Source organism: Sinohyriopsis cumingii, chromosome 10 (assembly GCF_028554795.1).
Source record: "Sinohyriopsis cumingii isolate HCF-2022 chromosome 10, ASM2855479v2, whole genome shotgun sequence".
Classification (NCBI taxonomy): domain Eukaryota; kingdom Metazoa; phylum Mollusca; class Bivalvia; order Unionida; family Unionidae; genus Sinohyriopsis; species Sinohyriopsis cumingii.
The window spans coordinates 124082248-124110167 of record NC_142970.1 but is presented as its reverse complement, the minus strand read 5'-3'; the positions used below and the strand labels follow the sequence as shown (position 1 = coordinate 124110167).

At 36.0% G+C, this 27920-nt stretch overlaps 1 protein-coding gene across 3 annotated transcripts in view; it reads left to right on the top strand.

Annotated features, from left to right (window-relative positions):
• Positions 1 to 3455: 3455 nt before the first annotated feature.
• Positions 3456 to 27920, top strand: part of LOC149791143 (rho GTPase-activating protein 18-like) — a 225489-nt gene continuing 201024 nt past the window's right edge. The window contains exons 1-2 of one of the 3 annotated variants that reach the window (XM_089973062.1): positions 3456 to 3749; positions 16197 to 16395. In XM_089973062.1, coding sequence (XP_089829188.1) covers positions 16272 to 16395 — 124 coding nt within the window. In that variant the 5' untranslated portion in view covers positions 3456 to 3749; positions 16197 to 16271. The remainder of the gene's footprint in view (positions 3750 to 16196; positions 16396 to 27920) is intronic. The other 2 variants (XR_016423943.1, XR_016423942.1) reach the window with 2 other exon arrangements.

The window sequence follows — 27920 nt, the reverse complement described above, 5'->3', positions numbered from 1 at the left end:
TCTTGCTTCGTAAGAATAATACTGATAATCACGCACTGACTCATCTTTTAGTATTGGTGCTTCCATATCAAATGCTGGATCAGATACGCGTTTGAACATTTTTATATAAAATCATCGCAGTCTAAAACGAAGTCCGCTTCCTGATATCAAACTTGTATTTATTTGTTCGGGTGTTTGGGTTATTAATTCCGCGAGTTTTTGATTGGCAGCCTGATTTATTACTTTACTGACGTCCGCGGGCATAAGTTCAGTACTGGCCAGTTTCACCGGTGGTGGTTTTTTTGATCTGCGAATTAACCGTGACAGTCTGTCCTTGATTGACGCGAATGCTTTCCCGGCGAGATCACCAACAGATCCAAGGGCTTTATCCTTGATAACATCAATAGCTTTCATCGACAATTGTTTTGCAATCGGTAATGCCTTAGGGGCTATTCTTGAAAACAAACCAGTAATTGTATCACCGAGACCATCTCCGTAGGTTGCTCTGTAGACTGGTAATCGCGAGTTTACTACGCGGACTTGTAACACACGAGCGTGTCCGGGTTGAGAATTGTGCACGATCATTTTATTTAATTATTGTTTCTCTAACTAAATTTGCTAGTCGCTGTGGTAACCATCCGCGAGTTCATCAATGAGTCCCCGGTAAACGCCGATATCCATGATGCCACGCTGAAATAGTCTCTGACAGATATCTGCGGCTTCATTTATAATTTCCGGAGAGTTGTTTCCGGCGCGTCTTCCTCCGATGAGAACTTCTAACCGTGATACGTCATTGACGATATTATCAGGACAGATGTGGTTGTTATATCCGCTACCAGTGCGACTTTCTTCCTCTTCTTCTTCTTTTTTCCTTTGTTCTCTCCTTGTCTCTATTTCTTTTATTATTTCAGTAAATTCACCAAACAGTTCCCTTTCCTCTTTTTCTATCTTTTCTAGCTCACGTATGGTCTTCGAGTCTTGTGTCCTCGCTTCTAATATCTCTCTTCTACCTTTTAAATCCTGCAGTCTTTTTCTCATACCATCTCTTATTTCTTCTAGTTTGTATTCCACCGATCCCACCAAAGAAGGGGAAGTGTGAGGAGGAGTAGGAGGCCGGGTAATCCTATATTCTTCCTGTTTCCGAGGAGAGAGAGGGCGTGGACGGATAAGTCTAGGTCTACGTGGAAGTTGTTTTACTAACTCACGTTCGATTTCAACTGGATCAGACGATGCAAATACCGGATCTGATCCAATATCTGATACTTTCTTCTCCCACCCTTTTGTCTTTTTTTCCATTTCCGTGTCTTCCTTTTTTTTCCTTTCCTTGTCTTCCTTTTTTCTCTTTTTTTCTTCCTTCCTTTCCATTTTTAATTTCTCCCTCATTTCACTTATTTTTCTTTTTTCTTCATCCCCTTCCTGCTTTTTTATTTCCTTTTCCTGTATTTTTAGCTGTCTTTCCTTTTCCTTTGCCTTCATTCGTTGGTCTCTTAGTTCCTTATTAACCCCAATTACGCCAGTTTTTATAAAATTATAGGTATCATCAGTGCTAGATATTCGAGGAATACCCCTGTTTACTTTGTAAACATAATCCCTCCAATCATTCAGGGTCATACCCGAGGCAGCTCCTGGTTTCAGAAAATTTTGCCGGTTAGGATAATTTAAGACAATCCAAGCAGAAAACTCCTTAAGTTCATCCACGTTAGTAAGCGGAATATTTTTTATCTCAGTAATACCATCTTCGGTAAATTTATTAATAAATGTTTCCTTAGCAACTGTCACTACTCCGGCGGCACCTGGATCAACTACAGCACCTTCATCTGCCTGTTGCTGTTTAAGTTCTTCTATTGCTTGAAGTAACCCTCGTTTTGTTTTGGTAGGGTCAGCAGGATCAGGTTTTCCTACAATTGCAGTTTTAACTTCACCAGTAGCTGCTGTAATAGGCTTAAATAATTCCTCCGCGGATGTTGCAAACTCAACCTGCGCTTCTTGTCTTGCTTTTAATTTTTCTCTGACGGAATCACGGACAGGAATAAATTTTTTAATCGCGGCTAGTCGTTGTCGTGCCAATCTAGTTGTGAATGCTTCTCCAATATTTGCCATTATTTATTTGTCCACGATTTAATTTCCCCGCGAAAACTCTTCGAGGGATCGGGGACATTTTTTTTTGTCCTGTATTCTGAATAGAAGGGTTTATTTGTCGAAATAAGCCCTCTATCGGGAAAAGTTTCCGTGAAAGGGTTTATTGTGAAAATAGTTTCGGTCTGTTCCCCCCCTCTGCTGCTAATACTAATTGTGACCCAAGGTCAAGTAGAGAACAATATAATCTTGTAATTGTGAGGACTTGATCATTCGTGCTTTACCATCTAGCACTTTCACGTTGTACTGTGTTGTGACCAGTTTGGTCTGAATTTTATTGTGTTCAAATTATTGAATTAAAGTGATTATTTTTTCAAGATAATTGTTCATTCTTTAGAATGCGAGTTCAGGGTGTGGTTGTCTGTGTGTATTTCGGCGACAGTGCACAGTGAGTAACAAGGCCTTGGCGATGATCCAAAAGTGAAATATGTGTTCTGTTTACATGCTGCTCTGTTGACAGCCCAGCATCAAAAAAGAGCAGGTTAACCTTTGACAAGAACTTCACCATTACATTATCTTTGAGGTATTTTGGACCACAGGTGCTTGACACGAGCTTGATGTTAAGAAAAAAAATAATAATCTAAAAAAAAATAATACAGAGTGACCAAAATACCTTAGATTACCTCCATGACCCGTTCTGACATAGGACCCTCTCTATCATAATATATATCTCTCTTATATATTATGATAGAGAGGGTCCTATGTCAGAACGGGTCATGGGGGTAATCTAGGGTATTTTTGTTACTCTGTATGATTTTTTTCTTTAGATTACTATTTTTTTTCTTAACATCAAGCTCGCGTCGAGCACCTGTGTTTTGGACAACATATGATTTGTATTGATTGTCACACAGTGGATAGGTCAGTACTGAGAAACAAATGTAGAGAACATATAGTAAACGTATGTTCTACGACCATAAGGCTCTGCTATCTGTCGATTTACTATCCAAGTTTGGATATTATCCCTACGCTGATGAACTCGGAGGTCACATCTGTATTTTTAAGATTAACAAAATAGTTCCAGACATTTGGCCCCATTCTTTTATTTATCATTTTGACTTGCTTTGGTAATTATAATATATCCTTTGATTGCTATTTAAACTAAGTTTAATTCTTCGTAAACATGATGTGATAACATGTATTGTTGCATAACATAAAAGTTTCAATGTTTTTGGTGCACTGCCGTTGTTAAGTCTTCAATTTTGAAGGTAAGTAAATGTTGCATATAGTCCTCAATCCCATAATAGACGCGATCGGTTTAAAGAAAAGCGCCCTAAACTTGAGAAGTTGGCAGCAAAAGCCGAGATTATTCCCATTGGGTCTGGTCTCCTTGCGCTGCACTATCATCAATGGTAACCCTGACCCTGTTGCCTGCATCCGAAGTTTTTTTGTTGACTTGAAGGAAAAGACCAAAGATATCCCGGTTAAACCGCTGACTTGAACAGAAAACCTCCTAATGCGCGCTTGCGTACTGAGTGCTCATCAACTGACAGTTGTATCTGATAACGATATATTGATGTGACGATACGTTTTCACAGGAAGGTCAGTCTTGGTTTGTGAAGATAATGTATGTATGCAGTCTTTCATTTTGGAGTTTTTATACTGAAGTTATATACCGTCGCTTCCTCGAAATCAAGGTACGTGTATTTTGCAGGTGTAATAACCTGTAAACCTGCACACCTGCCTGCACCACAGAGGCTCGTATATGTGCTTAAAATAACCTGTCATACATGTATGACAAGTCAGTTTTAAGCAACGATACGAGCCTCTGTGGCATGCACAGCTGAAAATTATTTTTGTAAGGGGTTTAGGGGGAAGGGTTTACGGATATGTTAGTTTATGTTTACACTGAGGACGTGACATTTTCTGGCCACCCGCCTGGCGGGGAATATTCGTTACGCATTCGACTGTAATGCTCATGAGGGGTTGAAGGTTTCCGGTTAGACTTGGTCAAACTTCTAACATTGGCAGGACTTTAGTTTAGTTAAAAGTGATGACTTCAATCAGGCATATATAGCACACAAATTGCCCCCCCCCCCCCCGTCTTTTTATTATCCAGTAACTGTATGTATGGTAGTAACGATGTTGATCCATGAGTTGGCTGTTTTAGGAGCAAAAGTTGAACAGTAACGAGTTTTTTAAAGTCAGAAGTTTTAACAGTAACAAGTTTTTTTAAAGTCAGAAGTTTTAACAGTAAGGAATTTTTAAAAGTCAGAGGTTTGTGACGAAATTTTGACAGTAATATAAGGTCAGTTAATAGAGATTTCGGAGGATGTGTGGCAGCATTTTCCATACATCTACTTCAAATATTTCCTCCTTTCGTCATCAGATGGAGAAGAGAGGCCTTTGGTTTAGACCCAAACAATAGTCCTTCCTGTTAAACAGCATATAATATAAAATGTTCTTTATTAAATCTAGTGCAATCAGCAGAAGATTTATAGAAATGATACCAAATGTGACTTAAATTGAAAATGAAAAAATGCATATTATATTTCAAGGGAAAAGCAGTTTGGTTTATTTCAAAGGTAGAATTTTATATTTTAAATTTAGACAGGGGCCCCAAGTGGCCGAGTGGTCTAAAGTGCTCGCCGTTACAGATCACTGCCATCTCACCTCTGTCTGTGTGTGTTTGAGTCTCAGATTCAGCCAATGTGGGTATGTGAGAAGGCTTGCCAGTAGCTTCTCGTGGGTCGGTGGTTCTTTCTGGGTTTTTCCTGGGTTCTTAATACTGGCCGCCATGTATAGCCTATCGTGTGCTGAAAAATGGCGTTAAACCCCACAACAACATAACTTTGGACATGTTACTTACTGAAATCATTTTGTCAAAAAAATTCAAAGAAAATATAAAATTGATAGTAAGATTGTATTGTTCTTGTTAAATATCAATGATATACGCAAGATAAGTTCCAGACAATAATAACATTTAATTCAGTTTCTAATGGCATGGATTTAGCCGAATCTGAGACTCGAACCCTCGTAGACAGAGGTGAGATGGCAGTGATCAGAAACAGATAGCGCTTTAGACCACTCGGTCACTCCGGGCCCCTCTCAAATAGTGAAATATGATATGAAACATTGGGACATATATCTTGTGAAGGTGAACAATTCTGAAATGTTTTCTCAGCCCCAACGCTCTGTTGAATTGTTGTGGAGCCACCATGAATGGTCTGCCTAAAGATCTGCAGACTTTTTTGTTCTCTGCAGACCCATTGGTCCAGAAACCTTGGTTCTTCACCATGTGATGACCTTTATCTTTTTCCTGGCCAACATTACACCTGACAGCAGCACACTGGTATAACACAACCTAAATTAGCACCATGGCCAAACACCTATACTATGGTGCATATACAGAGATACAGCATAACTGTCCCTCCTTCAGCATTCACCAGTCATCCACCATCAATTAATTGCCAATGAGTCATCAATGATCAATCAGTCAGCTGTAAATATAACATCCAGATCCATGTAACACAAATGACATGTCCACGTATAACAGCATGACATTATATACTGTAAACTTGAGTTGATTACTTTATTCAAATTATATTATTGCTGGACAAGGTGATTATCAGTTTCAGACATGTCTGACAAAAATCTTATAGTAATTAACATAACACCTTCTCTTCCTTAATAAATACAACATTATTGCAAATATAATGGTTCTGTTAAGTTAACTAGGAAACAGACTATAACATTGCCAATTTTAATTAAAAGACTGAAAGCTGTTAAGACCTTTGATCACCTAGTTAATTGAAGACCTCTATAAAAACATAATGGATTTAGCCTTAGACTATAAACATTATAACACTAAGGTAATCAATTAGCAGTTTTGTACACTTTAACCTTCATAACCTGTTTACTCATCTACACTTCATTTCACTGGTTCTCAGTAGACTGATTCCCACTGGTTTCTGTAATGTTGGGATAGAAAACTGAGATACAGAAATATAGAAATTGATTGCCCATCTAAGCATGATATCAGTGACCTGTTGGCTCCTCCCATTTCATATTGATTTTGCATGTGTGCAATTTTAGCAGATAAGGTGTAAAAGGTAGCCCGTGACAAACAGCAATTTATCACAGGCATTTGGTATGACATTGTGCCAGGGGTAAATAAAGAGTAATTAGGACCCAAATTACTGGTAACATATGTCATGAAAATGCACAAATTGCATTTCCATGCATAAAAATGGCGCAGTTATAAATTCCATGCTTCAAAAACCAGAGGGTATGCATTGTGAAGTCTATCTTATCTCTGTCTGCAGCAAGCTAAATTGGTGGCTTTTCACATCTGCATTAATTGGAGAATGTACTCTAGTTTGTAATTATATTTTTGGCAGTTTGTACAGTAATTACAGATGTACAAATTTATTTTCATAGTGTTTTCTCCTTTTCAAGAAATGGGGCCCATGCCCACCCACCCCAAAATTCTTTGGTTGAGTTTATATGACCTTTGTATCTAAGCCGTGGAACTAGGCATAGATGATATCTCCACCAGCCTTTATATGACCTAAATTTTTATATAGCAGCTAACAGCATAGATTGCATCTCCTGAGGAATTCGTGTGTCAGTTTTTTTGTATGAACAGGGTTTCTTTATATAACCACATGGATTATTTTAATCTTTCATAAATATGTTGCTGTGCGATTCCATTAAACGATTCCATTGCACCACAGTCCCTCATGTTTCATTTTTGGTAACACAATGTTTCTTTTATTGTTCCCATAAGATGCGTAAAGAAGATTACACCATAAATATACAGAAATCATTATTATTGATTGTAGACTGCCACAAAGCTGGCTTACTGAATAGAGTGTGCGCCTGCCAAACATGTATAAGATGGTTAATTTCATTGGCTGACTGAAATGTAAGACTGATTTTGATTAGCTTGGGCACCAATTGAGAGCACATAGTCAAAGATCAGGAATAGAAAATGTGAAACAAAGCATTTGAAATATTCTGAAAAACAATGTTTGATTTATTTCCAAAGCAAAGGGTAAAAACTCATCCAAAATAAAACACTAAGTTCTTGCAAAATTTAAAGAACCTTGACCTGACCACAAATGATGTGAAGGTCCTCTTTAATTAAGATTATATAACAAGGTACATGTAACAGTATATAATTACATCTCACAGTACATGTAGGTAGATATATCTGACAGTACATGTAGAAATATATGTAGATATATATATCTGACAGTAGATGTAGGTAGATATATCTGACAGTACATGTATATACATCTTATAGTACAATGCAGAAACATCTGACAGGACATGTAGAAACATCTACAGTACATGTATATACTTCTGATAGTACAATGTAGAAACATCTGATAGTACATGTAGAAACATCTGATAGTACATGTATATACATCTGAAAGTACATGTAGAAACATCTGATAGTACATGTAGAAGCATCTGATAGTACATGTAGGAACATCTGACAGTACATGTAGAAACATCTACAGTACATGTAGAAACATCTGATAGTACATGTAGAAACATCTGACAGTACATGTAGAAACATCTACAGTACATGTATATACATCTGATAGTACATGTAGAAACATCTGACAGTACATGTATATACATCTGATAGTACATGTAGAAACATCTGACAGTACATGTAGAAACATCTGATAGTACATGTAGAAACATCTGCAGTACATGTATATACATCTGATAGTACATGTAGAAACATCTGATAGTACATGTATATACATCTGAAAGTACATGTAGAAACATCTGACAGTACATGTAGAAACATCTGATAGTACAATGTAGAAACATCTGATAGTACATGTATACACATCTGATAGTACATGTATATACATCTTATAGTACAATGTAGAAACATCTAACAGTACATGTAGAAACATCTACAGTACATGTATATACATCTGATAGTACAATGTAGAAACATCTGATAGTACATGTATACACCGTATAGTACAATGCAGAAACATCTGACAGTACATGTATATACATCTTATAGTACAATGCAGAAACATCTGATAGTACATGTATACACATCTGAAAGTACATGTAGAAACATCTGATAGTACATGTATATACATCTTATAGTACAATGCAGAAACATCTGATAGTACATGTATATACATCTGATAGTACAATGTAGAAACATCTGACAGTACATGTATATACATCTTATAGTACAATGTAGAAACATCTGACTACATGTATATACATCATATAGTACAATGTAGAAACATCTGATAGTACAATGTAGAAACATCTGATAGTACATATAGAAACAACTGACAGTACATGTATATACATCAGAAAGTACATGTAGAAACATCTGACAGTACATGTAGAAAGATATATCTGACTACATGTAGATAGATACATCTAACAGTACATGTAGATATATATATATTTACATCTGACAGTACATGTATATGCATCTGAATGTACATGTAGAAACATCTGACAGTACAGCTATATACTCCTGATAGTACATGTAGATAAGATACACCTGACAGTACAATGTAGGGTTTGCACATCTGACAGTGCATGCAGATAGTGCAATCTAACATGTTGATATATGAGACAGTATACATGTAGATATGTAGATAGATATGTCAAACATTACATGTAGAAATATGGACAGTACATGTAGATATATGGGACTTTCCTTGTAGCTTGGATTTATTATTCAAATACATGATGATCATGGGTCCTTGAATCTTGATTCATTTTGTTGTTGTTGTGGCTTTAACACATTTTGCAGCACATGACAGGCTATACATGGCAGCCAGTATGACTGTTAGAAGAAAGACCTAGGCAAGGACCACACAATAACCCTACTTTGCCTAAAGACCAGGTGCTTCATAATCAGATGGCACATAAACTGCACTGTATGCCCACTGTAAGCCCTAAAGACCAGGTGCTTCATCATCAGATGGCACGCAAAGAACTGCACTGTATGTCTGCTGTAAGCCCTTAAGACCAGGTGCTTCATCATCAGATGGAACACAAAGAACTGCACTGTATGCCCACTGTAAGCCCTCAAGACCAGGTACTTCATCATCAGATGGCACACAAAGAACTGCACTGTATGTCCACTGTAAGCCCTCAAGACCAGATGCTTCATCATCAGATGGCACACAAAGAACTGCACTATATGTCCACTGTAAGCCCTCAAGACCAGGTACTTCATCATCAGATGGCACACAAAGAACTGCACTGTATGCCCACTGTAAGCCCTTAAGACCAGGTGCTTCATCTTGAGATGGCACACAAAGAACTGCACTGTATGTCCACTGTAAGCCCTCAAGACCAGGCAACCTAAAAATACAAATCTAACAATACATACACATATATATAACAGGCAATTTGACCAAAATATGCAGTCCAGCTTACTGCCCTTTGTGTGCCATCCGCTTTGTTGAATCAGATCTTATTTGCGTCTTCAAAAAATGACAACTTTGACCTTCCACATATCAAGGTCTTTTAAATCTGTCAAGTGGCTGCCAGTGTCATCTACTATGGCTTGCATTATAAAACGTAAGTCATTTAAATAGCTTGTAAAAAGACTGTTGTTTTTGAATTTGACCAAATTTTACAGAAATCATTCTGGAATGAAGTTTTTCCACATTCATTCTAATGATGCTGATCTTCTATCACATAAGGCATTGCTAAAAATAGACAAACACTGCGATAACTTGTTCTAAATACAATGTTCTATAGAATTTAGCAGATTTAATTGTTTTTGCTTTTGGTGGCATGACTAGCACTTTGACACATTGTTGTTTACCTGATGCAGATGATTGGTAGCCAAGTGCCTTTGCCATAGATACATGGAGACAGCTGATCTAGGCTGGACCAGGTAGGATAGTCTGGTCTTGGTGTGGATTTTGAAAAAATGTGACGGCATCAAGCATGGTGTATGAACAGCTTTGAACTTGTATTAGAGATGCTCAGCCATCAAACGTGGCTTCTGTTGCTAAAAATAGAAAATACCTTTCATAACTTTTTAAAATTTCCAATTTGACAGAAAGAGTCCTAGCTTAAATTTGTTTAAATACCAATGATGTAATCCATATAAACATGTCTGCATTAGCTGTTAATAAAAAGAAAAGGCTTTACATATCTCAGAAAACTTCTAAAATAAAGTTGACTTACATAGACAGAAAAGGCCATTAGGCCTTTCAATAAGGTGCTGATGTGAATGTGCCTTTATTGCGACTCTGTGGACTTAAATAACAGAAAAGCGCGAGAAGCAACAAGCTTTGTAAAATTCAACAAATAATATATTTCTTCAGAAATTACAGTATTGTGAATTAAATGCCAAATAATCCTAGAATTACAGACACAAGTCCTAATTATTAAAGTTCTGAATAAACTTTGTGAAATTCCAAATTAAGTCTGATGCTGACTGTGTAGATGTGCTTGTGGTGGCCTGTGTAGTGGTGATGTGCCACAGCCTTTTGTTGGGTCACAATATTACAGTCCAAGAATTGCTGTTAGAAATTTCTATGGCAGTTGCTGTTAGAAATTTCTATAGCAGTCACTGTTAGAAATTTCTATGGCAGTCACTGTTAGAAATTTCTATTGATAATGTTCTTCCCATGTGATTTGTTTGCCATCTTCAGCTTCTGTACCTGGCTGCTAGACAGATGTCAGGTAGTTGAGTGATCACAGACGCAAACATATCTTTTGTTTATTTGTTGCTCTTGCATTGTTTGAACTTTAGTTGGTGCCATTTAGCTAGCATTGTGCTGATATGCTGTTAAGTCGTATCCATACCAGGGCTCAAATTGGTGTTAATTTGATAGCCTGAGGCTAGTAAATTCCCTGTCTGACTAGTAGCTTGCATAATTCCAATAGCCCCATGGCTAGTAGAGTTTTAGTTGTTATTAGTCTGCAATGGCTAGAAGGACTCGTGAATCTTCAACAAGGCTTGTAAATTTTTCCACTTTTTTGGTTAGGAAGAAACTTGTGCAGAATTCTAGTTTAATCTACCTACCTACCTGCCCCGCCCCCCCCCCCCCCCCCCCGATGTACCTGCCTACCTACTTTGTAAGCTTGGCTACTCAAAGAAGTGGAAATTCTGGGTTGTTTTTGTTTTGTTTTGTTCAAGAGTAATTAATATCATTCATCCTACTTGCACATTATTTACCACAGAAGAGAGATGGAAAGATAATTTCCATTGTGGGTACAAATAGCTGTAATAATAATACCTTGAAACTAAATTCTGGTGATAATATTACTGTCTTTAAGTATTTATGTTCATGAAAAGAACCTTTCAACATGAATTGTTATTATTTATCCATGATAGCAGCAGACCATTTTGTTTCAAATAGTTCAAGGTCAAGGTAATACATTTGTATTACCTTGACCTTGAACTATTTGAAACAAAAGCATTTGGAACTGCTCTGTCTTTATTCTGTAGCTTATTATGTTTTTAATTGAAGCACTCAGAAATAAGATGCCCTATTTTGTTGCAATAAGTTGGAAGAGATTAGGATTTCTGATCAGTCCTATCAGACTTGGATTCTTATTTGTTGTACCTGATTAAAATTTGTTAGGACTCAATTCAAATTTGTTAGAACCCAATTAAAATTTGCTAGGACCTGATTGAGACTGATTTGGTTCTTACCAACCATTGACTGAGAGGAAATCATGTTGTCGAATGAAACTTTGTGAGCCAAGGAATACTCGTGAGCTGTACGAGCAACATTTTCTAAAGTATCTATCTTGTATTCGTCAAGGTAAATGTTGATGTCACTATGGATGCAATTCTTGAACACTTTGACTAATGTGAATTGTCTAAACGTTTGTGAAAATCATTATCAATCTTTTCATTGCACACCACTGGTTTAGTAGATGTTCTTTTTCCCTAGCAAACTTGACATGGGTTTGGCTATTTTCGTTTTTGTAGTTCCAGAACCTCTGTTGAAATGCCTCCGGTACCAACTTATAACCGTTCAGAAGACATTCCATAATCAGCACTTGCTTCATCTGGCAGTGAAGTATAAACTTCTTCTAATGAGAATGTATTTACTCAGGGAGTAGAGAGTCGCTTCGTTAATGTTCCTCTCCATTGTTTAAATTCATCATCAGACTTAGTCACAGGACCCATGACAATTGGAAGTGTCTTTTTTACCCACTGAGTGCATTCATTTATTACTAGGCAACAGCCTAGCTTGAGATAAGGTTGTGGTTAATCCACTTACAGCCTTGTTTGGATTATAAAGTCGATCCAATTGAAAAAGAATTCCCTGACTTATACCCAGCTTGTGCAGTTATCAGAGCTATGGCAAGAATGCTTTTGAGAATGATATTGATCAGGAAAGTATTCCTTTAGCTGACACATGTATTGGTTATGCTTTTGATGAGGTCACTTTCACTCCTTGTTTGGATCAGTCAGAAGGTATTAATCACAGTGATCCTGTTTTAATTACTCATTCTCTTTATTCTAATCAGGGTGACAAACAGCAATCACTTGTCATCAATCAGGAAAAAGATCCTGAGATCTCCTGTTTGTGTCAAGGGCCATTAGTGAAACTGAAGCCACTGAAGTACCTGTCTTTATTTCATTAAAAATGTGATTCTTATGAGAAAATGGAGACCACCCGAGGTACCTGCTGATTACAAGTGGTCAATGAACTATCAGATTGTAGTTCCAAAATCTTACAGGAAATACTTAGTCTGGCCCATAAATCTCCTTTGGCTGGTCAGTTAGGGATTAATAAGACTTATCACAAGGTCTTGAATCACTTCTATTGGCCAAAAATTAAAAGTGATGTTTGTAAATACTGCTGATCTTGTCATACTTGTCAAATGGTTGGAAAACCTTTTCCTTCATTTGGTGAACCATTTAACAAAATAATGGTAGGCTGTGTTGGTCCCTTACCTAAGACCAAGTCAGGTAACCGTAATGTGTGTATCAGTGAGATTCTCAGAGAAAATTCGTTTGAATAATAATAATAATAATAATAACCTTATTTAAAGAGGGTAACACAATTAACTAAGAAATCATCTACCTTGAGGCCCTCATTCAAAGGAATTTATTTATTTTAGCTGCATCTTTGAAGCCTACTGGATGTATCTAGAACAATAATAAAAGCTTTATTAAAGTTTTTTACTCATTTTGGCCTTCCCAGATCAGAAATTCGTTGACAAACTTTGTTGTAAAACTTTACCTTTTTAAAGGCATCGTCATGTAATGAGGTACGTGACATTGTTGTAAAGCTTTACCTTTTTAAAGGCATCATCATGTAATGAGGTACGTGACATTGTTGTAAAGCTTTACTTTTCTAAAGGCATCGTCATGTAATGAGGTACGTGACATTGTTGTGAAGCTTTACCTTTTTAAAGGCATCGTCATGTAATGAGGTACGTGACATTGTTGTGAAGCTTTACCTTTTTATAGGCATCGTCATGTAATGAGGTACGTGACGTTGTGAAGCTTTACCTTTTTAAAGGCATCATCATGTAATGAGGTACGTGACATTGTTGTGAAGCTTTACCTTTTTAAAGGCATCGTCATGTAATGAGGTACGTGACATTCTTGTAAAGCTTTACCTTTCTAAAGGCATCGTCATGTAATGAGGTACGTGACATTCTTGTAAAGCTTTACCTTTCTAAAGGCATCGTCATGTAATGAGATACGTGACATTGTTGTAAAGCTTCACCTTTTTAAAGGCATCATCATGTAATGAGGTACGTGACATTGTTGTAAAGCTTTACCTTTTTAAAGGCATCATCATGTAATGAGGTACGTGACATTGTTTTGAAGCTTTACCTTTCTAAAGGCATCGTCATGTAATGAGGTACGTGACATTCTTGTGAAGCTTTACCTTTCTAAAGGCATCGTCATGTAATGAGGTACGTGACATTGTTGTAAAGCTTTACATTTTTAAAGGTATCATCATGTAATGAAGTACGTGACATTGTTGTAAAGCTTTACATTTTTAAAGGCATCATCATGTAATGAGGTACGTGACATTGTTGTAAAGCTTTACATTTTTAAAGGCATCGTCATGTAATTAGGTATGTGACATTGTTGTAAAGCTTTACATTTTTAAAGGCATCGTCATGTAATGAGGTACGTGACATTGTTGTAAAGCTTTACATTTTTAAAGGCATTGTCATGTAATGAGGTACGTGACATTGTTGTAAAGCTTTACCTTTTTAAAGGCATCATCATGTAATGAGGTACGTGACATTGTTGTAAAGCTTTACGTTTTTAAAGGCATCATCATGTAATGAGGTACGTGACATTGTGGTAAAGCTTTAGATTTTTAACAGTTTTATCCTGTAGTCAGCTAACACTGTTTGAATCATTCTGTTTAATTTGAACGCATTTAGTCAAATATTCTTCTTGTATATTTAGTCAAATAATTTTCATGTATATTTAGTACCTGTATAGAGGTATCTGACTAATATGTACCTGTGTACATGTTACTGACTATTATGTACCTGTGTACATGTGACTGACTACCGTATTTTCACGTATATAAGACGCGTCTTATACAAAATTTTACTTACCCCGCACCCATGGTGCATCTTATATTAATGGGCATCTTATCTAAGTATTTTTTAACACGAACGAACGGTACAGTGTGTGATATTGAAGGACGATTATTGCGGTAGATATTCACGTTTCACGATTTTCATTCCTAGTTGTAAAAACAATTGGGTAAGTGTTAAGTAATTACCATGTGTACCAATCCAATGCAGGCCGCTTCAAATTTTAAATCCTTTTGTTTCAATGTTTTGTATAATTATTGCAGATCTAAGTTTAGTAGGAGTAAATGTTTTAAATTTATTTGATATAGTATGTTTAAATAGTTTTATTTATTGTTATTAATTATCACAGCAAAAACTATGGCGGCTATATTACCTATACATCCGGTTGGGTTCAAAGATACTTAAATTTTCAGTATCTTTGGTGGGTGCATTTGAAAACAAGAGAAGACTAAATAGTTCGAAAACAAGACAAAAATTTGTTCAATATAGAACTTAAATATGAAAATCAGTTCTACCATATATTTAAAAATTTTATTAAACAGAATATAATAAACTGTTACTGAATAGTGTTTGACTTGATCAAAAATCAATGTACCGTATTGTTCTATTCATCTTCATTTTCATCGTCATCAGTTTCGGCTTCATACATCGGGCATTGGTTGGTCTATGTACGGTACTAATCCCACCTGCTGAAGACTTGGCCTAGCAGATCAATGAAGCCGCTTTTACATCTGGCGTTTATTGTTCTAGAATCTAGATACCAGGTACTCAACCCATCCGCTATTGGCCCAGCGGGAGATAAGAATAAACGATAACCGTTGCGGTCCTGCCTCAGACAATTCTTTGACCTCAACTAAAAATGGTAATGAAGCCTTGTTTACATCCGACGGGTGATGAAACATTGGACAAATTTTCATTTATGATAAAGGAAAGGAAACCACTGGAGATAAATTGCTCAGTGCAGAAGATGGCTAGGCCGCGTGCTTCTTATATTTGTGGGCGTCTTATGTAAAATATTTTTTACACAAATCGTCAAAACCCGCGTCTTATATATGGGTGCATCTTATAATTAGGTGCGTCTTAGATGCGCGAAAATACGGTAGTATGTAGCTTTTGTACATGTATCTGACTAGTATGTAGCTGTGTACATGTATCTGACTAGTATGTACACGTGTACATGTATCTGATTGTATGTACCTGTATACATGTATCTGACTAGTATGTATCTGTACATGTGACTAGTATGTACTTGTGTACATATTACTGACTAGTATGTACTTGTGTACATATATCTGACTAGTATGTTCCTGTATACATGTATCTGACTAGTATGTATCTGTGTACATGTGACTAGTATGTATCTGTGTACATGTGACTAGTATGTATCTGTGTACACGTTACTGACTAGTATTTACCTGTTTACATGTTACTGACTAGTATTTACCTGTTTACATGTTACTGACTAGTATTTACCTGTTTACATGTTACTGACTAGTATGTATCTGTGTACATGTGTCTGACTAGCATTTACCTGTTTACATGTTACTGTTTGATTCTAAATAGTCTTCTTCTCTGTTCCACAGCATATTGCCTAAACAGATTACATCAAAATGGAGGGCAGAGTCAGAGATGTGCATCTCTAAAAGTCTCCAGTCGACATGGATGTAGCTGTCACCAACAGTTCTACAGAACTGGAAGATTTCTGGGAGGAATTTCATGACATTGAACGTAACAAGACTGCAGAAACTGCTGAAGAGGAGGAGTTGTCTAAAACTCCAGACGGTATGTGACACATTTTTTCTCATACATGCAACAGAGAAATCTAGTGTTTTGCCAACCTTACTTTTCCTATCCCAGTCTGGCTGTCTGGTTGTCTCAGTCTGGTGTCTCAATCTGGCTGTCTCAGTCTAGTTGTCTCAGTTTGGCTGCCTCAGTCTGGCTGTTTCAGTCTGGTTGTCACAGTCTGGCTGTCTCAGTCTGGTTGTTTCAGTCTGGTTGTCTCAGTCTGGCTGTTTCAGTTTGGCTGTCTCAGTCTGGTTGTCTCAGCTGCAGTGTCCACATACTAGAAACTACTTTTAAAAAGAAGAAACCTGTGTTGTCTTCTGCTCTGTCTGATGGAGTTGTTATAAAATCCAACAACAGGAATATCATATATAACAAAAAGAAATTCACTCATGAAGCAACTTAAGATCTCTCCGACTATGATAACACTCCATACAAAACATTTTGACTCATTCATGCACACAAAAGTCAAGCTATTTGATAAAGCTCCAGACGCACAGGCAAATCACATGACTGGTTAGACAAAATTCAAACTTAAGATCTACTGCAAAGTGGGAAAAAACCAGAAATATGTTATATCTTACAATATTTCCAGGACAGAAAACATAAATTTCCGAGAAAGTCATGAATTAGAAATTTTCTCAGTAACTACACACTTCATTGTACCACGTAGGCTTGTACTACAAAGTATTGTATCGTTGCCTACCATAGAACATTTTCCAAATTAGAACTGTTGAAAGTTAAAATGTAGCCGTATAAAATATATTAATTACATATTGTCAGTTTCATATGACATCCATCAAATAAAGGTGCCAATACAGTAATAATATAAAAATTATGTTTAAATTTTTTCATGCAAAGAACTTGTGTACTTAGGGTCAACAGGTCACCCCATTGCCCTCGTTAACATTTTTATTTAATGTGCAGTATTTTGGAAACAGTAGTACATGGTTCAAGATGCTCTTTCACAATATTTCCAACACATAACAATAAGCTTTATCTTGATTGCTTTCTAAGAGTGGCATGTATAGCTAGATTCTCTTGGATAATTATTCTGATTTTCATCAATGACTACAAAAACCTGATTAGATAATTAATCCAATTTTCATCAGTGACTACAAAACCTGATTAGATAATTAATCCAATTTTCATCATTGACTATAAAACCTGATTAGATAATTAATCCAATTTTCATCAATGACTTCAAAACCTGATTACATAGAGTTAGAAGCAGTACTTTGACCTGATGAACATTGGTTTGTTTCTCCATGTGGCATAGCCTTGTGGGGGAGATAAAACTTTAACCCCATGACTAGGATTTTCCTGTCTCTGTTCAAACCCCAGCATAGGTTCTATTAATGTCTTATATGTAAATTTGCATGAATTTAAATAATACCTGAATTGTTTGTCTAGCAAGTCAGAATAAGGCATAGCGACCCAGGTGCCAAAATGTTCAGGCTGATACCCCTGTGTTATGCTCCAGGGTTTTTCCCAACCCCCATGAACTTAGTTACAGGATCAAAACTTTATTTATCCTATGCTAGAATAAGCTATATCAGGGATAAATGTACCATCTACAGATGGGAGGAAGTAGAGAAAATACAAATTGCAGCAAGGTGATTTGTTACTGGTTCCATCAGATCTGCTTCACCTTAAACATTTTCTACAGGAAAGTCAATGGGGAACTCTATCTACCAGACACTATAAACACAGAATGCTGACTTATGGGGAACTCTGTCTACCAGACACAATAAACACAGAATGCTGACTAATGGGGAACTCTGTCTACCAGACACAATAAACACAGAATGCTGACTTACAGGAAACTCAATGGGAAACTCTATCTATCAGGCACAATAAACACAGAATGCAAACTTTACAGGAAACTCAATGGGAAACTCTATCTACCAGGCACAATAAACACAGAATGCAAACTTTACAGGAAGCTCAAGGGGGGAACTCTAGCAGACACTGTAAACACAGAATGCAAACTTTGCAGGAAACTAGCAGCAGAGAGGGCGAACAGACCATAGAATTCCGACAAAACAAATAAAACAAACAAAAAATAAACACGTAGAAAGGTCCAGATTTTCACAAATAAACGTTTCCTTGAGATGATTTTATTTTTTGTTGAAACCAACCCCATCAATAAAACCTAGTTCGAAAAGGTAGCTGAAAAAAATAAAATATTCTACGTGTTTATTTATTTTTTTGTTTAATTACTGGACGACCAGCATTGGTAGGCGCCCTCTCTGCTGCTATTAATTAAAAGATTTTATGAAGACTCACACGATATCTTGTTCTTGGATCATGTAAATTTATTGTTATAAATCCATGCGGAGTAGCTTGTGCTCGTGAGAAGAAATTTCTGAATTTAATTATATCCATGTCACCACCACACCAAGTTTGATGAATATTTCGTAGCGTGTGTGTGTCTACACGATTAAACACAACTAAAATGTTGCAGTTGTCTCTAATCACCTTCGGAATTTGTGTATATCGTTGAGTAACATAGATCACATCTGTATTTTTATGTCTACCTTGGGAAAATATTCTGGCTGGATTTGATTGTTTATCTAGCGTCACATCGTCGTATACAACTAAATTATTGATAAATCCGTCTAAAACATCTACGGACAGTGCTTCATCAATATCGGTTATAAACTCTGTAACATCATTACCCTCGTCCAGTAATCGCGCGTTTTCACAAAAATCTTTAAGTACATCATAAGATCGTTGATCATCAGCGGATGGTGCTACTAAATATAATTTATCCCATTTCAACCATCTCATTATCAAATTAAGTAATAACTGCGTCTTACCCGATCCAGATGGTCCTATGATAATCATTCTGATGGAGTTCGGTAGTGCAGGATGATGTTTAACTGGCTCTCGTTTTCTTGTCGCTGAGAAATCAATTATATCCATATATATTATATCATGAGTTTATATTGTTTACGCTGTAGATTTAAAACTCCAACTGTTGATTTAGCTACGGTTACAACAAAAAATAAAAAAATAGCGTATTGTGGAAAATGTTCTGTGTGTGGTAGGAAGAAATTTTCGTTTTTACCTAATAAGCGCGGTGGTGATGTTGCTAATTTGATGTCAAAGTTTCCAGGTACTCCATGGGCTAAATACAGTGGAGAAAAACATCTACCAGGATATAATTATTGCGGTCCTGGTACCAGACTTGATATCAGGCTCGATAATCAAGATCAACCAAAACCAGGCGAGGAACCAATAAACGCTATTGATCGAGCTTGTCACGCTCATGATGTTGCGTATAAAAGTAAAAATCTACAAGATAGACATATTGCAGATGTGAAATTAATTCACGCGCTAGATTCTATAAAAAATAAAAATATCAAAGAAAAATTAGCTAATTGGTTAGTAAGATCCGCGATGAAAAGTAAATTAGCGCTTGGGGCTGGTAATATATAAACGGAATTGATTTATTATTCACCGAGAGGATACTGGAGAGGTAAAGCAGCAATTGGTAAACTCACTGATGCAGCAGCGGTTAAACATTCTACTGCTAAAACGTGGTTATCTAAACAAGCAATATGGCAAATTTATCTGCCACCACCGAAACAAATTCAGTACGCGTATTTCGATGTCAGTGTTCCCAATGAAGTTCATCAAGCTGATATTCTGTTTTTACCGCATGATACTGTGCGTGGAAAAACATACAAATACGCGTTAACCGTAGTTGATGTTGCAAGTAGATATAAAGAAGCAGAACCGTTATCGACGAAAACATCATCTGAAGTAGCCGATGCATTTGAACGAATTTATCAACGAGGTGGTGGACCACGAGGTGGTCTACGATGGCCACAGCTACTACAGGTTGATCCTGGTAAGGAATTTCTTGGTCCAGTATCATTGTTGATGAAACAACATAATACCAAAATACGACGAGGTCATACTGCAATTCACCATGATCAGGCAATTGTTGAGCGATTTAATCGAACACTTGCCGAGCGGTTATTTGGATATCAATACGTGAAGGAATTTATTCAAGATAAAAGATCTCGTGAATGGGTGGCCAGATTACCAAACGTGATAGCTGCATTAAATAGCGAGATCACACGAACAACCAACATGAAACCCATTAATGCAATTACAAAAAAAAATATACCAACGCAACGAAAAGATGTTGAAAAACAGAAAATATTGGGTGATGTCACAGTCAGATATTTATATGAACCCGGTGAACTTGAAGGTGGTAAAGCGAGAGCGACTGATCCTATTTGGAGTGTTACCACACACAAAATATCCACCGCGACAAGATCGCCAGGTAGACCTGCAATCTACAGATTAGATTCGGCTGCTGCTCAGCGTGGATTTGTACGTGAACAATTACAAATAATCCCCACGGATACACAGCTACCACCGCGATCACTTAACTAGCACCAAGGGTGCCTGCACCCCGACGTCAATTACACTCGAGACAGGTCAGCATGATATTTTCTCGTGTATGACCGCGACTATTATCTTTTCTATCTACGGTAAATTGTCTTGAATCATTACTCGAATACCGCCATAACATTATACAATTGCAACTTGTGCAATGATTATTCTGCTGCTGTTTTAACTCAATAATAAATTCAACATCAAGATCAAAGTCGCGTTTATTTTTTTTATCAGATTGTTTATATCCGATTAATTTTTTTTTATTATATCATCATCGATGATGTTAAATTTATCAGCGATTTCAGGAATTATAATTCTACGTAATTGAGATATTTTTCTGACCCTCGATACCGCTAAATAAACTAAATTTGACCACTCGATGCGATCGTCTACAATCCAGACTCGTGTATCAGAAATAGTTAATCCCTGAGACGAGTGGATCGTCATAGCGTATCTCAGCACCCATGGAGATTTGTCAGCGCGCAATGCATCTTCGACCACACTGATATCAACGGCGACAATATCATTTAATACGAGATTCTGTTTTTCAGTCTGCCCTGGAATATCAACATTAATATTTTGTTTTCGTGTATCTGATGGTCTATAACACAACGGTATGGGTAATTCTGAGTATTTTTCTTTATGTAGTTGAAATAACTGCTGTTGTAAATCGTCTCTGATTATTTTTCTGCTTGCTATGATCAAATCATTGGGTCTTCATAAATTTAAAAAATCACTCATTGAGGTCTCTGAGATTACTCCGCGTAATATTTCACACTGAATTTTGTTTGATTGTAATCTGATTAATTTTTTAAACTCCTTTAAATTTGCATCGAGAGCTCTATGATCATCATCTATTTCTTCGTAATAATCAACGAAATTTTTTAATCAATCATGTGGAGATGGTCCAACAAAAGGCGGTGGTTGACCATGATCGCCACACATTATTATAGCGGTATTTTTCGTCAACAACCAATCAAGAAACGTTTTTAATGTATCTAATGAGACCATGCATATCTCATCCCAAATAATTATTTTAGGTATATATTTTTCTCCCATCCGTTCAGGAGTCCATGTATCCCCGCGCCACCGAAAGAAACTATGATACATGCAAGATTGTACTTGTGGTTGTTTCATCTCGCGTGCAAGTCTATGTGTGGGTGTCAGCACGATCATATCCGAATTTCTAAAAACATTAATCGCTCGAGTCGTTTTGCCGCATCCACCAGGTCCATTGAGATATACTGTCTTATATCTGGTTATTGGATCACTCACCGGCGGCGCTTTCGACATTTCTGATATTTTATTACCCTCACGATAAAAATCTCTCATTGGAACATCTGCTGATTCTGTATAATTGTGTAATATTTCTTTTTTTATCCTCCACGAACCCCATCGTTCATCATTACTTGTAAATTTCATAACGGATTCTAAATATTTACTCGAAATATAAAACGAATCTGTTGCGACTCTGACTGCGGTCTTGGGAAATCTATTAATCATCGATAATAAATTTATAGAAACATAAGCCAACATGGAAGATCTTAGATGAGTATACTGTGGGGAGACGTCATTTATGTAACTAACGATCGTGCCCAATTTTGTTCCGTCGGATAAATAAACATTTTCTCGATTTACAAATATATTTCTCGCTGTTGTATCGGCGATTATAAAATCGTACTCGGCATCATCTAAAATTAATCGTGTGTGATGTCTTTTATGATCATATGCACCACCTTGAGTAAATTTACCTATAATTTTTCTACCGAGATCTTTTGCGGTTTTGAGTTTAATCTCGAGAATTTTAGGAGCTTCTTTGATGATATCATCTTCGGAAACATCAGGACATTTTTCCTTAAACTCGCTAATAACTTCATTGAGATTGATATAATCTGGCATGGGCAACCAAACTTCGGTCTGTGCATAACCATACTGATACAGGATCGTTTTTACTTATTTCGTTGATAAAATCAAACATACTCTCTGGGGGGTAAAATCTAACAGTTCGATCACGTGGAAATATTGTTACTGCGCTGGTCCATGTGTGCGCGTTATGATCAATAATATTTATTGGAGCTCCTTTTGATTTATATTTGGATTCGTACAGTACCTCCCCCGTTATTGTTGATACTGCTATTGGAAATTTTAATATTTTTCCTAACTCAGCAACATCTTTTATTGCGGCACCTGTATCCTTAACTGAATCAGCCCACGAGTTTATTTTTTTACGTCTTAAATCAGTTAATCCATTTCCACGCATCGCATTTGTAAAGTGTTCTATTACTCGTTCGGCTACACAATTTAACCTTGAAAATTTCATCGGCGCTAGTTTATCAACGTTGGGTTTTTTATTTATCTCATAGATTCCATAAATAACCGCTGTTACAGGATATGCTCGCTCATAATACGGTTTATCAACACCCGTCAATAGACCCGGTCTGGAATTTTTACTTAATATGACAGTTTTATTATTACCAAGGACAGGATCATATTTGTCACGGATAATCCAACTACCTGTTTCTGTTAATACAATAAATTTTACTTTGAGGAAATATTTTTGATTGCTCGTATTCAGCGATGTAGTTAATGATAGTTGCCGCTCGCTTGTCATTCATTGTGGCATCCTTGACAGTATTGCGAATAATCTTGAACGTTGACCATGTATGAGATGCACCATCCGTGTAAAATTCCTTCTTGGCGTCGTGAATTTTCGAGATCAGACTTTTATTTTTCGGATCAACCAGATCTCGTACTGGCAAGTCAGAAGATAATCTGTCGAGGTTGAATTTATACTTAACAGGCCTAGCTTGGGATAATTTCTCAAACTCGTTCATATAATTAAAACAAATATTTAAATAAAAAATATTATATATACGATGTCTCAATGCAGATGGTTGATGATCGGTTCAGTAAATCGATGTAATAAATCCTGTAGAGGCGAATTTTGTTGGATGCACTTACAAAGTATACGACGAGGAAGTCTAGGACCAATACCGTGTCTGCGGTGTGGTGTTGGAGTGCGAGGCAAAACAAAATTATGTGGAAAGTGCGGGGGAAAACGGTTCAGAGAGCTTAAAAGATATTATGACAAAAAATAATAATAATGGTGAAAACGCTGTAAAATCCGTGGAGGATTATATATCAAGATTTCAGACAAACAATGATTTAAACAAATAATATTATTATAATGGAGCAAAATATATTTGTCCCACATCCCACAATAACAAACTATGAATCAGATCGTAATGGTATGATTAGAAATTGCAGGTTGAAGAGACCAGTTGGTTATATTACTAATGCTGGTTATCTAATGTTCACATACAATGGAAAAAAGAAACATTATCTGTGTCATAGATTTACGTACGAATGTTTCTTCGGGATGATCAAAGACGGTCTTGTGATCGATCACATTGACGGGAACACTCAAAACAATAATTTATCCAATTTACAAGCTATCACACACAGCGAGAATAATACACGTGGTAATACTGGAAGATGTAAGAGTTTCTAGAAGGGCGGTAAAGTCTACAAACATAGAAACTGGCAAAGTAATTATATTTCAGTCTATGAATGCAGCTGCGAAATATTTTGATATTCACTCACGTTCAGTACAAAAAGTAGCAGAAAATATATATAAAACCGCATTATCAAAGAAATATAAGCAGAAAATCATCTTTCAGTATCAATAATTATCATCACCACATTATTAACTATCATCACCACATTATTAACTATCATCACCACATTGAATTAATTTTTTTAATTTATGTCACAGTATGTCCTCCATACACTACTGAATTTTTGATTATATAAGGGGGAGATTACTTTGTAATATATAGTTTTCTTCATAGATTTTTGATTTTTTATCATCGTAATTGGTCAGTTTAACTAATTACGTCGTAATTAATTACTCGTAGAAGCATATTTATGGTTTTTAAATATTTCCCATCATACAACATTACGAGAAATCAGGGCAATTTTACAACCGCTGTTATTGATCCGCAGGTAGCTAGATGCAGTTAGCTTAGAAACCGTTGTTAGTGTACAGGTGCATTTCACAATCCGTTATTGATTTCGCAGGTATTTGCAGTCTGCATAATACAGATATATTCAGAAACCGCTGTTATAATTCAGAAACCGTTATTTTAATGCAGGGTAGTTATTTAAATGTAGAAATTATTATTATTATTCAGAAACCGCTATTTTAGTGTAAATATATTTGAAATTAGTCCCTTAGTTATATATTAACTTTCGAAACATATGTTTCTAACACGATTTGATAGCTCAATCAGTATTGTATTGGACTGTGACGCTCGCGGTCCAGGATCGAATCCCATGACTGACAATTGGTCGGGTGGTTACGCATATTAGCGATTTTTATAATTAATTGGGGCACCGCCAGCCCCTCTCCGCGAGAACACCATCCTATCATGTCAAACGTGGTAGATACATGTTTTTGTATTTCCCATGGGTTGATTATTGTGGGGGGTGTTCTCACGGAGAAAATGGCCTCATTACATTACATCACATTTCATTCATTCATTCATTACATCTCATTACATATATTTCATCTCATTACATCTCATTACATACTTAATGAACCTGCTAAAAGACTCGAATAGAGGTTCCATTTCATAATATATGTTTGTGCCGTCATTCATTGCATAATCTGAACTCGCTAAAGACTCGATAGGGGTTCCATTTCATAATATATGTTCGTGTCGTCATTCATTGCATAATGAACCTGCTAAAAGACTCGAATAGAGGTTCCATTTCATAATATATGTTCGTGTCGTCTTTCATTGCATAATGAACCTGCTAAAAGACTCGAATAGAGGTTCCATTTCATAATATATGTTTGTGCCGTCATTCATTGCATAATCTGAACTCGCTAAAAGACTCGATAGGGGTTCTTCATTCATTAAATGTTCTGTGTGCCTGGTGAACTTGGTAGAATGCGATGGCAATCTGCGAGTTCTTGGCTGTACTGTCCTTGAAGCATCCCGACGAACTCGCTAAAGACTCGATAGGGGTTCGAGGGATAATTTTTTTTTATTTTAAAGATTTATATATTATATAATGAACCACGAAAATATCGAAGATATTATTTCTGCTATCAAAAAACTAGAAGAAACCGGAATTAATATATCTGATGAACTAAATCCTGAAAAAATAATATCTGATTTTGAAACATTAGAAGAGCTTAAGAACGAAAATAAGCACGTTCTATCATCTCAGTATAAGTTCATAAAGCGGATTCAGTCAGCTATGTTTCAGTCACTGGCTATGGTGAGCGATGATCAAGTAAATAAATTTGTTCCTCTTTCTGTCGCAGTAGAAAAGGTCAGATCGCTGTTATCACACGAGTACGAAACGAATAAAACAATCAGTACCCGTATAAGATACTTAAGAAAAATTATGTCAGTGGGTAACGACCAAAGCAACTCCGTCTGAATTATTATTTATTTATTCGGAGATTATACTTATTCTGAAATATTATATTTATTCTGAATTATTATGTTTATTCTGAGATTGATGGGTTAGTTGGTACTCAGATTTATTATATTTATTCTGAGATTATATTTATTCTGAATTATTATGTTTATTCTGAGATTGATGGGTTAGTTGGTACTCAGATTTATTATATTTATTCTGAGATTATATTTATTCTGAATTATTATTATTTATTCTGAATTATTATTTATTTCTGAAATTGATGGGTTAGTTGGTACTCAGATTTATGTAAAATGATCAAAATTGCAAATTTGATGGGTTAGTTGGTACTCAGATTTATTATTTATTTTATTTTCTGAATTATCCATCAGATCGTAGGGGTTGGTTGCTTGATTCTCTAATTGATTTCAATTGAATAAAATACCAAAACCAACAAAAATTAGAAAAAATCAGTAAAAGTAGCTCAAATATCAGTAAAATTATCTCAAAAATTATGTAATTTTTTCTGATTTATTGGTTTTTACTGTTTTTGATATTTTATTCAATTGAAATCAATTAGAGAATCAAGCAACTTAACCCTACGATCTAATGGACAAAATCACCCAAAATGGGTAAAATACCCATCAAAAACACAAAATTTGTTGATTTTTCACTGAAATTCAGAAAAAAATAAAATATTTCTGATAAAATAAAATATTTCTGATAAAATAAAAATAAAATAAAATAAAATATTTCTGATAAAATATATCTGATAAAATAAAAATAAAATAAAATAAAATATTTCTGATAAAATAAAATGAAATAAAATATTTCTTAATCCGCTCCTTATTTTATTCATTCTGGAATATTATTTTTTTAAGTTGATTGACTTTAATGCAGGAATGTGCATAATTTAGAATCTGATCTCTGCTACAAATGATCTCGATAATATGTTTTTGACAGAGCTCATCTAACTGTTCTTGTGTTAATAAGAAATCCTCACTTCCATATTCATCAATAACTAAATTAACGTTAAATTGCTCCATGTTTTGTGAAAACGCTGTTCTGATGACGTTTTCAAGTACTTCTTTGTCGTGTATAAAAACCCTCACGTGCTGGTACATTATATAATATTTACTTGATTAATTAGAGATCAAAGATCTACGATTTCACATACAGATTTATCACGAGCTCTTCTCCACGTATGTCAATTAAGCGATTAAGGTGGTCTGTGAGTTTAAAATTTATTCGTGTTAACATATTATTGTGACATCGCAGATAAACAGGATTAGTTGGTTCTTGCACGATTAAACTTCCGGGGGAAACTTGTGGTGTAAATGTATATAAAATATATCCTTGTTGAGCCTGATTTGATCTTCCGAGATCTATTTGATAGCTGCCATCGACTACGTCACAAACCAGATTGACCACGATAGTGCTGGTTATATTAACGATTCCTGGAGATACGTGTCTGCCGCCGCCATGTGGATCGTTATCATGTCTGAGAACAGATGCTAGTGGTGCTAGTTTTTTCCATGCGTCGAGTATTTTAGGATAAAACTCATCAATGACATCATTGACAGATTTTCTTAATTTATCCGGATTATAATCAGGGAACTTAAACGTTACAATGTCAGCTTCGGGTATTTTGTATTTGGTTGCGAAAAATCTTCTAT